The sequence below is a fragment of the Leptidea sinapis genome, chromosome 2 (assembly GCF_905404315.1).
Source record: "Leptidea sinapis chromosome 2, ilLepSina1.1, whole genome shotgun sequence".
Lineage (NCBI taxonomy): Eukaryota > Metazoa > Arthropoda > Insecta > Lepidoptera > Pieridae > Leptidea > Leptidea sinapis.
In genome coordinates this window covers 434478-446982 of record NC_066266.1, presented here as the reverse complement: position 1 = coordinate 446982, position 12505 = coordinate 434478, and the positions used below count along the sequence as shown (strand labels likewise).

At 34.9% G+C, this 12505-nt stretch overlaps 1 protein-coding gene across 2 annotated transcripts in view; it reads left to right on the top strand.

The window, feature by feature from the left end:
* Positions 1 to 12505, top strand: part of LOC126972236 (EH domain-binding protein 1) — an 86375-nt gene that overhangs the window by 45140 nt on the left and 28730 nt on the right. For both annotated transcript variants that reach the window (XM_050818892.1, XM_050818885.1), the window contains exons 14-16: positions 7984 to 8158; positions 8654 to 8756; positions 10509 to 10642. In XM_050818892.1, coding sequence (XP_050674849.1) covers positions 7984 to 8158; positions 8654 to 8756; positions 10509 to 10642 — 412 coding nt within the window. The remainder of the gene's footprint in view (positions 1 to 7983; positions 8159 to 8653; positions 8757 to 10508; positions 10643 to 12505) is intronic.

The window sequence follows — 12505 nt, the reverse complement described above, 5'->3', positions numbered from 1 at the left end:
GGTCGTCATGAAGCTCTTTAGACCCCGAATCAGTGAGCGAATATTAATATTTATATATGTATATTATATGTATTATTAATCAAAATAAGTTTATTATTAAAATACCTAAAAAAATGTCGATATTCTCCAAATTGTTATATTGACAGTGACCTTTCTTTGTTTAAATTTTTGATCTCGAATTAAATTTTCGACTAGTAAAATTTCCGATATAGTAATATCCAATGTTTTTTCTGTTATTAAGTATTTCAACTAGAATCATATGATAATCATATCAATGTTAAGATTCTGTTTTAACCATAGCCATGTCGTATTGTCCTGGAAGCACAAGGTAGCTCATTCCACAGCTTTGTTATTTTTGCATACTTTTAAGTAAGTTTTTGCTTTAGGTATTTTTTTTATGACAATAAGGGATGAGACGAGCAGGACGTTCAGCTGATGGTAACGCCCTGCCCATTACAATGCAGTGCCGCTCAGGATTCTTGAATGACCCAAAATATCTGATCGGCACCATAACTGCGCTCGTCATCTTGAGAAATAAGATTTTAAGTCTCATTTGCCTAGTAACTTCGCTAGCTACGGCGCTCTTATTAATAATTATTTTAAAAATCACAAAATGTAATTAATTTTAATATATTTCACCAGTATATTTACAAATTAGTCTATACAAGACAAGTGCTGACCGGGCAATACCCCGCGCCCACTCATTGTATGAATTATTCCAATTTGTAATGACATTGACTGAATTAGTGGTATTGCGAAATTATAGGTATTTCCAACTCAAAAAAATATAGGTTCCAGATAAGTAATAACATATCATCATTCTCTGAAACACGCTACATCAAATATGCAACAATTATTTCGATCGGTTCAGTAGTTTTCACAGTATAACCGAAAAAAGAAACGGAAAAACTGGCTATACATTTACTAGTACAATATAGATTCTTGATATAGACTCTGACGTCACAGAAACCCCGCGCAAAATGGCGCATTTGAATAGCTGAAATATAACGCCCGAAAAAAATATTTATTTTAAATTCAATAAGAATATTTTTATCAATTATTTGATGTGTTTGATAACTTTTAGGATGCATAAAATCAACTTTAAGTGTTTTTTTAATTTACATAGCATTTACCTTATTATTGAAGGACGTAATATGTTTCAAAATTAACTTTTTCTATACGATTACATAGGCAATGAAAGCAGGTAAAAGTGCATACATACTTGTATAAACGCGTCGCTACAAGGCAAACACGTGCATATGGCCGCATCATAACAATTGTGTTGTAATTTGTCATCTTGGTAAGATATCATAATTACCTGTTGTTATATGTTTGCACTCTCTAGATAAATATGTATAATACAGTACTAAATAGAGATTTAAAGAAAATGAACTCCTAAAATGGCTAATTCTTCTTCTTATCGAGTCGACGGTCACCTCAAATACGGGCAGCCCAAAAAGCCGCAACCGTGATAGCTCGGTCGGTAGCCTCGTGTAGCTCCTCGTTCGTGCATGTTGTCGGGCACGCAGGGCACCCAGTCATGTGCGCAACGGTCTGTCTCGGATGACCGCAGATGCACTCCGTATCATGTCCAGAGATGAAACCCCACCTCGCTAAGTTTGCCCTAGATTTTCCCACTCCTGCTCTGAGACGGTTGAGCGACTTCCAGATAGGCCAACTGAGGTTGTATCCTTCGGCTAGTTTCTCTTTCACGCTGATGTTCGGGTTTGAGGTGCTTAGCCGTGACGTCCACATGGCAAGACGTGTAGTTTCAGCGGATTGGTTGAGAGGCTGCACTGAGTGCAAGAAGCTATTCCTGGAGCGTAGCCTACGGCGGGCTGTTATATGATTGAATAGTGGGTGCCGTCTGTCCTGTGTCTGTTTTGTTCTTTCTACCGAGCTGGAGACTGCTCTTCGCACCTCAGGGGGGGCTATTCCTGCCAGCTGGTACAGTTTTTCGGTAGGTGTTGGCTTCAGACAACCGGTTATTAAACGACAGGGCTCATTTAGTGGCTGGCTCATTCAATGGCTAATAAGAGATGCACCTTTCGGGAAATACATTGCTGATAGTAAAACAGTAGGTATTTAATCCAATCTTTACAAATTCAAATTCAAATATTTTTATTCAAAATAGGATTTAAAATCACTTATTGAACGTCAAAATCTACCACCCATTCAAAAGAGACTGCCTCAGACCTGAGAAGAATGGGCGCAAGAAACTCAGCGGGTTTTTTTTTTAATATAAAATATGGATTACAATGTAATATCGTACAATAAACATTTATAATTAAAGAGCCTGAGGGTGTTCGCTTTATTCCCAGTCCGTGGTGTCATTAAGAAAATTGTTTATGCTATAATAACCTTACCCACACAAACGTTTTTTAACAATTCTTTTAAATTTCGTAACACATTTGTTTTGTACATTTTCTGGGATCATATTGTAGAAGCATATACATCGCCCAACAAAAGACTTACTTAGTCGACCCAACCGAGTAGTAGGTACAACAAGTTTATGTTTGTTCCTCGTGTAAACATTATGAATGTCACAGTTTCTAGAAAATTCCTCAATGTGCTTATGAACATACAAAACATTATCAAAAATGTATTGAGAAGCAACAGTCAAAATGTTTTATTTCTTTAAATTTTTCTCTTAATGATTCTTTAGGACCTAGGTTATAAATCGCGCGAATAGCCCTCTTCTGCAGCACAAATATAGTATTAATATCGGCCGCACTGCCCCATAACAATATACCATAGGAAATAATACTATAAAAATAACTAAAGTATACTAATCTCGCCGTATCTATGTCAGTTAACCGTCTAATTTTCTTAACCGCATATACTGCAGAACTAAGCTTATTCGCCAATCTTTCAATATGGGGGCCCCACTGCAATTTGGAATCAAGAGTAATGCCAAGAAATATAGCAGATTCCACTGGTTTTACCACCTCTCCATTTAATAAAATATTCGCATCTACATTTTTGACATTTGGCGCGGTGAATTTAATATATTTGGTTTTATGATTATTTAACAATAAGTTATTGGCGCTAAACCAGTACACGATGTCAGATAGAGCATTGTTTACTTCGTCATACAAAACTTGGCTTCGTTTCACTTTGAATATAAGTGAAGTGTCATCCGCAAACAATACCACCTTGTGTTTTTTTTCTACAAGGTTAGGTAGATCATTTATATAAATTTGGATGAGGAAGGGTCCAAGAATAGACCCTTGTGGTACCCCCATACCGAGAGGAGTCCCAGGAGATCTCCTGCAATTCACTTCGACCCTATGAATCCTATTCTTTAAATATGAGATCAGAAGATCGAGTGCAGATCCTCTTATACCATAGTGGCATAGCTTCCTGACCAGCGTTGAATGTTGAACACACAAAAAGCCTTAGATAAATCACAAAAGATACCAAGTGCATTCTGTGATTCCTCCCAGGCCTCAAAAATATTCCTGATGAGTTCAACACCTGCATCCGTACTCGAGCGTCCCCTAGTAAAGCCAAATTATTTTATATGAAGTAATTTATAAGTGTTAAAGTGAGTAAGCATTTGGCTTAAAATTTTTTTTCAAAAATTTTACTAAGGGTTGGCAACACCGAAACAGGGCGATAGTTATTCGGGTCAGAAGTGAGTCCTGATTTAAATATTGGTGTAATTTTACTATACTTCAGAAGGTCAGGAAACACGCCATGTTCAATACAGCTATTAAAAACTAGTGCTAGATATGGTGCTATGACGTCAATAACAGAACTTATTATTTTTACAGATATGCCCCATATATCAGCAGCTTTTTTCATTTCTAAGGATCTGAAAGTTTTAATTATTTCTGCTGGGCTAACAACACTGAATTTGAAATTTTGTTTACATTTTTTATTTTTTATGATAATAAGGGTCGAGACGAGCAGGACGTTCAGCTGATGGTAATTGACACGCCATGCCCAATTACAATGCAGTGCCGCTCAGGATTCTCAAAAAACCCAAAAATTCTGAGCGGCACTACAATTGCGCTCGTCACCTTGAGACATAAGATGTTAAGCCTCATTTGCCCAGTAATTTCACTAGCTACGGCGCCCTTCAGACCGAAACACATTCCTTAACATTTTCCAAAAGAAGTGACTCGGCAACACTGGTGGAGGAGACAAGGGTGCTTGAGATGGAAAATGGAATGTCAGAAAAAAAATTCTCAAAAGCAGAAGCTACTTCCTGCTCAGAGTGGATTTTTTATATTGTTTATTATTAGATTATATTCAGACTTGCAGTCTTTCGCTCTTCCAGATTCCCAGTTAATAACTTTCCAAGTCGTTTTTATTTTATTTGAAGCATTTTTAATTATTTCTCTAATATGCATTGACTTAGCAATAGTACATACTTTCTTAAATAATTTTGAATATTTTTTCACATATACAAGGAAAGATACATCATGATTACATGATGATCTCTCACTATATAGTTCATATAACCGTTGTCTGCTCCTATGAATACCAGCTGTTGCCCAGTTGTTAAATGTCAAGAGACCACCCGAGTTGACTGTCTTTGAAGTAAATATAGAAGCAAACTCTGTTTTAATTATTTTAAATCACTTACCATACATCTCATTAGAAGTACTGTTATAATTCAAATACAAGTTTGAGAGTTTTTCTGAAACATTGCCTCTATATTTCTCCATTCGCCTATTGTTTACCGGAACAAACATAAACTTTTTAGTTGAAGTACATTTGTTTCCTTCAATATTAAAAGAGGCTAATTGACCAAAGTGGTCTGAGCTCAGTTTACTAATTATTGATTGAGAAATAGGTTTATAATTAGTAAAAATATTATCAATACAGCTTTTAGAGGTGCTGGTTACTCTAGTAGGTTCTAAGAAAATATTTGATAAATTATATGATTTAAACAAAGATTTGAATCTAATACTTGTGGTGGATTTTCTAATAAGTTAATATTAAAGTCACCACAAATCATAATATATTTCTTAGATTCTGATAATTTTGATATATAGAAATTTATCCAATACACTCTCAAATAACTCATATAATGCATCGGGGGGTCTGTATATACTTACAACAGTGGCACACTCAAGCTCTGCACAGGCTATTTCAATGGTACGTTCAACAGAGAGGCCCACAATATCTTTACGGTCTTTGAATTTAAGTTATTTACTTATAAGTATAAGAGAGCCGCCACGTGTTGCCTTTTCTCTGCTAAACACACTTGCCACCCGATGACCACTGGAGTTAAAAATGAGCTCATATTTCTAAGCCAGTGTTCAGTAAGACATAAGATATCAATATTTTCATGGTTCATTAGTAACTCCAGTTCCAGTTCTTTACCTAACAATCCTTGCATATTTTGGTGCATCAGGTTTATAACTTTACAATTATTATGTTTACTATCACTTGTACACTGTACATTTATATTGCTAGAGGAGTCCCCTATTGTCTTATTGACTAATTTAAATAATTTGAAACACATTCCAAACCAGAAACTAAACTATAAGACTGCTCAATAGAAGCAATGTTTATCAAATAATTACTTTGCTCAATAGGAGCAGAGTCCAACAAGCTATTACACTGCTCAATAGAAGCAGTGCTAATCGACTTACTAACCGGCTCAATAGAAGCAGGGGACCGGGTTGCCAAATAATTGGCTGAGTTATAAAATAAATAAAAAGATAGCGATTTAGCTATCTGTCTTTTATAAAAATTAGATAGGTGTAACCTATCAAGTGTCAACATTTTACATTTATGTTTAATTATATTATTAATGTCAATTATGTGTATGTTACTACATAATAAATTACCATTATATGTCACATAATTTGAATGAGACAATAGGGTTAACATATTATTCAAATTGTCTCTTGCTTTGTTTTCCTGTGGCAAATCCTGTATGAATGGCAGTGTGAATATTATAAGATTTTCTATTTTTAAACTATTTAACTCATTGTATAATTTTTGTAGAACATTTTTATTTAAATTCCCTCTTCTCCCAATCATAACAATAATAGAAGTATTAGAGCAGTGAGTATCACTAAGAATTTTTTTTATAATTTGATAGTAACTTGCCCCTGGCATGCAAATATTTTATACTAACTGCCCGTTACTAATTTTATGCAAAATCAACCCCATATTTCTTCCCAGGTCATCGCTATAAATCTTAATATGTTTCTTATGTGAAGAAATTGTTTGTGAGAGTTGATTTTTAATACCAGGAGTAGTGGGAGCCCTGACAGATTGAGCAATTGCTTTACTGTTACTTTCTTTGCCTGAAGGGCCTGTGGAAAAGTGACAATTACAATTACTATACATTTTAGAAATTGAGTCAAAACGCTCAGCATTATAGTTACTTAATTCAATTAATCCATCCATAGCCGTGATGTGTTCGGCTATGTCTTTCTTCGACATCTCATATTGTTTTGAGACATGATCCAGATTTTGATGTAAGGCTAGTAACTCAGCATGAAGAGAGCTCACACTTTCCTTATAGTCTTTTTTGATATTTTCCAAATCTATACAGAGTTCTTTAGCTTGTATTTTAAGTTGATTTCTTTCCCTGTATAGTTTGGAAAATTTAGCACATGTGATGTATTTTTTATTAACAATGTTATTGTTTTTTTTAATAAATTTACATAATCTTGCATATTTTTTTGACTTTTTTTTGCTTAAAAGAGCCGGGTGGAAAGCCACAGAGTCCACACCAACTTCTGGGGCACATACAACCAACTCATTGAATAGGCACTGGGTTTGAGAGTTCTTGAAACTTTGATCTGCTATTTTAAAGGATCTTATAACATCTTCAGCCTCATATAGCTGGGATTTTAGTTTCACTACCAGATCTAAGGTTTCTTCATATTCACTTCTATACTGGTCAAACTCATTGACCATTGCTAGCAAGTTTTTATTTTCCTCTATTAACTTTGAGTTTTCCATGTGCAATTGACATAGATCAGTTTTTAAATTTTTATTTTTATTTATAATGTCTATAACCTCAATTTCGTTATCATCTTTTAGTAGTTGTTCGTTCTGACCCTTGTACTTTTTTAGCTCCACAAGTGTTAGCTGGAGCTGTTCCTCGGTTTGGCGGGCTTTGTTTCCTCGGGTCATCATTTTGCTGACGTATCACGGGAGATGCACAAAACTAAAGTTATATAAAAATAAACTTATTACACAATAACACTTTCACAAATTCTATTAATGTATTTTACTTAATTAAGTCGACATTAACACTAAATTAAATGATTTAACAATTATTTTTATTAAAATTAATTGGGAGAAGTTATATTTCTAACTACGCCTTAGGGTTGCCACAGCAAAAAAAGACATAACCCATCCTTACTATTAAAATATAGTATTACTTCGTAGCTAAGTTACTATTTAAAAACACCATCGCGAGAATAGTCAGGAAAGCTTCCTAGGGCCTTAAAACGTCGAGATCTGATGAAATATCGATTTTCGAAAAAAGGGGAAAACCTATAATTCCCCATTTTCGAAAAATATTGAAACTGTTAATTAAGATGAAAAAAAAAATAAGGTTGACAAAAATTGTCATCCTTTTGCACAAAATAGTGAATCATCGAGGGGATACACGAGAAATTGTGTATTACACTCCGAGAGAGATAATAGATACATTCCGAGAATATCTTCACATATTATCTCTTATTAATTTTATAATAATTCATTAGCAGTTAGCAAGTTAGTAATGAGACGGGAAGGGACGAGATTATGATTAGATTTAGCAATTTTTTATATACAATCTTACATAATTCATACGTATACACTCGCGATTTGTGTATCACCTTGTGTTAGTGTGCGTGCATAGCTCAAAATAGAGGTTAACTGTCAACCTAATTTATTTTCGATTTTTTCACAGCTGTCACAGTCTATCTAGATGTTTGAATAATCTAAGTGTACAATATTATTTTATGGGCATTATTTTCAAAACAGAATTCTCAATTTATAAATGTAATTTTGTCACAGTAAGCAAGATTCTCAAGAATCGCGCAAATCGCAAGACCTATCTCCGGACAAGTCGCCCGGAATCAGGGACGTCAAAGATATGCTGCTGCAGTCCAAGAATATCTTCGGGAAGATGCTATCACCAGTTCGCGACAGCCAAAAAGCCAGCGCCAAGTGGTTCACCGAGGTGAATGAGGTAAGTCACTTGAAGATCAATTATTGTGTCAATTAGTTTGAATATGGACAGATGTAATGCGCCTCATTTGATCTGATCGGTCCTCCGCGTAGGTAGACAAGGCGTTGTATGGACTGCCTCGTCTCGATACGTGTCCTAAGAAGATAGTATGAGGGATTGCAGTGTGGATGATAGAGGCCGTTTGACTTTAGCTCCTAGAGAATTTATAAAAAATGGTCCACGATACACGCAGCATCCTTCCCCAGCACCATATTTCTAGAGCATAATGCTTCTTTACTGCAAGGATATTTTTACAGTACCTCCACCGTCCATCCATTCGTCATCGGGCTAGATTGTGGATATCACAACGAATCATAAATGCGTAAGCATTACTGTGCGTCAGACTGAAGGGTGCCGTAGTGACCTTACTCGGCAAATGAGACTTAACATCTTATGTCTCAAGGTGACAAGCGGAATTGTAGTGACGCTCTGAATTTATTATTTACACAATTTCAGCCTCTTCCACGTCCAGAGATTCTGATGACCCGAAAGGAGTTGACTGATCCGTTCGGCTCTGATGATGAAGAGGAACCTCGAAATGAGACCGGCGCCGCAAATGGTGAGAACCACTAAGTAATAACTTTATTTAACGGTATTTTATTTCAAATGATGGAGTCAACTATTATGAAGTTAAAAGATCATGCATGAGATTATATACCGAAAATATAGACTGATTATAGATGTTACCGACAATCTGTATCATTCAGGTATTGTATACAATACCTAGGCAATGTATGTAATACCTGGGTCGTTCAGGCACCATATGAAGTATTATGAACATCATTGTCCATTACATACTTTACCTAGGTAATAAATACAATTCCTAGGGATTGTACAGAATACCTGCTGTTCCACCGGCAATGTGTAAAATAAATTGATTTTAGTCATATTTATCAATGTTAAGCTACCTATAAAATAACGGGCAAATGAAACATGTTTTATTAATTAAAATCAATTTTATCAAAATTACAAATAAGACTCCTCCTAAACAGTGTTTATTATGAAAAGTGCCTTTCTTTTACTCACAGTAAAATCAGAATTAAATTAACGTAAACTTAAAATTCTTCCAGTATATTTTACTTATATGTATAAAAAATTTAAGAAGCAAATTAATTCGGTAAAAATAATAAGTAGCTGTACTGCCGAATCAAAATATTAAATAAGTATAATTAGTTATTGTTACACGAGAAACTATTATAGCATTTTGATGTGTACAAAATCTTACTTTTAAGACAAGAACACTTCTTATTATAGCAGTATTTTTTGCAACTACACTTGACAAATCCCTGGCCTGTCCCCGTAGATTGCGGGTGCAGAACAGTGCACAGCACACGAGTGCAGAACTCAATGAGTCATTTTTTTGATCGTTCTGAACGTTTGATCATTTATTTACCTCGGAAGGAAGATTTTTCAACATTTGCAGACTTATAAAAATTTGAATTTGACATAGTCATGTGTTCATCATGCGGAAGCTTCAATACCGATATCAAAACTTTCTAGTGCAGGGCTTTGTTGATGTGGTGCCTGTTGTGGTTGAGCAGGTCGGCCAGTATATTTTAATATTGCTTAGCACTTACTTAGTTTGAAAATTCCATATCGTTGTAAGATTGCTGGTGCACCAATCAGTGTAAAAATATCCAGTACATTGTACGCTACTTCCATCGCGCCTTAGTATTTCCTGCTTCTCTTTTCAGTCGTTATTGTGAAAAAAATCTTTCGCTCACCTCAGATATTCATCCGCCATTTTTAATTAAATAAATTTACTAACGAATTGACTCCCTGCTCAATATACGCTGAGCGTGTTCTATCACTGGAAGCAACACGTCTATTGTCTGCCCGCCCGGAGTCCGCACCAACATTCTTCCATGCTCTCGTCTTTTACATACATCACCGGCTGCGAATTCGATTCTGTTTAGAATACCCAGGCAAAGTATAAAATAAATAATATTTCATGCATAACCTACACATTTTAGGTATTCTACATATTCGCTAGGTATTTTATACATTACTGGATTATACACATTGCCGTTAACATAGATATTTGGATACATTACAATAATATAAACAAGACCGCTGCCACAAAATGGCGGACTGTACTTTTGTTTAAACAATAAAACAGTTACTTTCATTTACATGTACCGATAATTAATTTGTGTCTATAATATTCTTGATAGTTTATAATATGATTCCGTTGACATCGCGTATACAATTATAATTAGACATTGCTATTATTATGTTTCTTTACCTAGAAAAAACTCAATTCTCAATGTATGTATTGTTTGTCAACATATGTTTTTCTTATTTTTTTTAGTGAAATCTGAACGAAAGTCACCAGAAACTGTGCAAAGTGATCCCCTAAACGTGACCCAGTTGAACGGTTCGGTTGAAGGCAAAATTATCGAAAAGCCCAAAGCCGATTCACCGGAACTTCCAAAGCCCACACCGGTATGTTTACTTGTTTATTAAGTTTTTTATGTGTCTGTTTTTGTATGTTTGTGTAACCTATATTTTCAATAGAACTAAACCTGTGACATTTAATGAAAGACCTGAAATCAGCCTTGTTTTGTCTCGTCCAATTCTTTCATGTATTTTACTTATTATTAACGAACAGAAATAATAATATTATCTTAACTATTTGAAGGGAAATATTCACGTATAGGTTAAACAACTCCTACATTTTTGTTCCAAGAATGCATTTCACGCTTAATATAAACTATAACAGATTACTAAAACTTAATTGTTATAATAATGAAAGTGTATACAAATTTCCTCGAAAAAGTACGTTGATCTAAGTGTAGTCTAGTCCAGACCTTGTAGTAACACCCTAATAGTTTTAGGGCACCCTAATAATTGTGTATTTTTTATACAATTTAATTAATTAATCTAATTGTAGTTACGATGATTGTTATTTTTGGAGTCGATGTCAGCCAAGCTTTGTAACAGGTTTGTAACTATATACATAGTGATAGGTGAGATGTGCTTGAGTAGGACGCGCAACAACACAAAAAAGATAATAAACAAATTCGATTGGCAACACTTACAGGTGCGTGTAGTTGGCATTTATACCTAGATAACACTGAAAATGTTTCCAAAATTAAAAATGGCTTAATGTAGAAAGTTGCCAATACTTTTATTGTTTTTCGAAGTAATCTCCGTTCCTCTCTACACATCGTCGCATTAAAGGCATAAAAGGCATTTATTTTATCAAAATTGATTCCTTTAGAATTCTTTTTTATGTCATTTCTAATATAATAGATACCGCTTCGGAAACAAATGGAGCTCTGAGAGAGAAGAAGCGGCGCAAGAAACTCTCCCAGCATTCTTTTTTTGCGCTCTTTTCAAGAAAAATATACAAATATTGTACAGTCATTTCTATCACTGTAAAATAGTCACAATCTAGTCCCAGGCTGTCCGATCATTTAGATATTCAGCTATGGAGTAATAGGATTTACGACTGAGCCATTTTTTTTATAAAACATTTAAATTTATTTATAGATAATGCCTGAACAGTGGCTGGGACTTTATTATAGAAGTGTATACATTTACCCTTAAAGCTATTATGAATCTTATGAAGCCTACTAGAATTAGTTCCAATCCCTTATTTCTAGTGTTATAATAATGAAAATCACTATTAAGACCAAAAAAGGTGACGATTTTTGTGAACGTATATTAAATTTTCATAAATGTTCTGACAATGAACAGTTATAATATTTATTTCTTTAAATTTTTCTTTGAAAGACTGTCTATAACCAAGCTGATATATAGCACGAACAGCTCTCTTTTGCAGAGCAAAAACTATATCAATGTCAGCAGCATGACCCCACAGTAAAATACCGTACCTCATGATGCTGTGAAAATAACTGAAGTACACTAATCTAGCGGTCGCAACATTCGTGTGTTATCTTTCTAACACAATCTCATGGCTATCATCTACCACAAACGGTAGATCGTTAATATATATAAGATACAAGAAAGGACCGAGAATAGAACCCTGTGGAACACCTATTCCCACAGGTTTACCCTAAGACCGTTTGCATTCGATGGAACCACTGAGAAAAGCAGTGGGCCCATTCTTCCTCAGGAGTATCTTCTATGGAATTTTCGTACGGTTTCACTGCATCTCCAGGGCTCGTAAAGCGAATACCTCGAATTTTATCTTTATTTCTTGGGAATAAATAAAAGTCGCAGGGCGCCAGGTCAGAACTGTATGGCGGATGACTCATTATCTCGACACCTGCCATAGTCAAACATTCAACAGTCCGTATTGCGGAGTGCTCTGAAGCATTGTCGTGGTGAAGGAGGATCCTG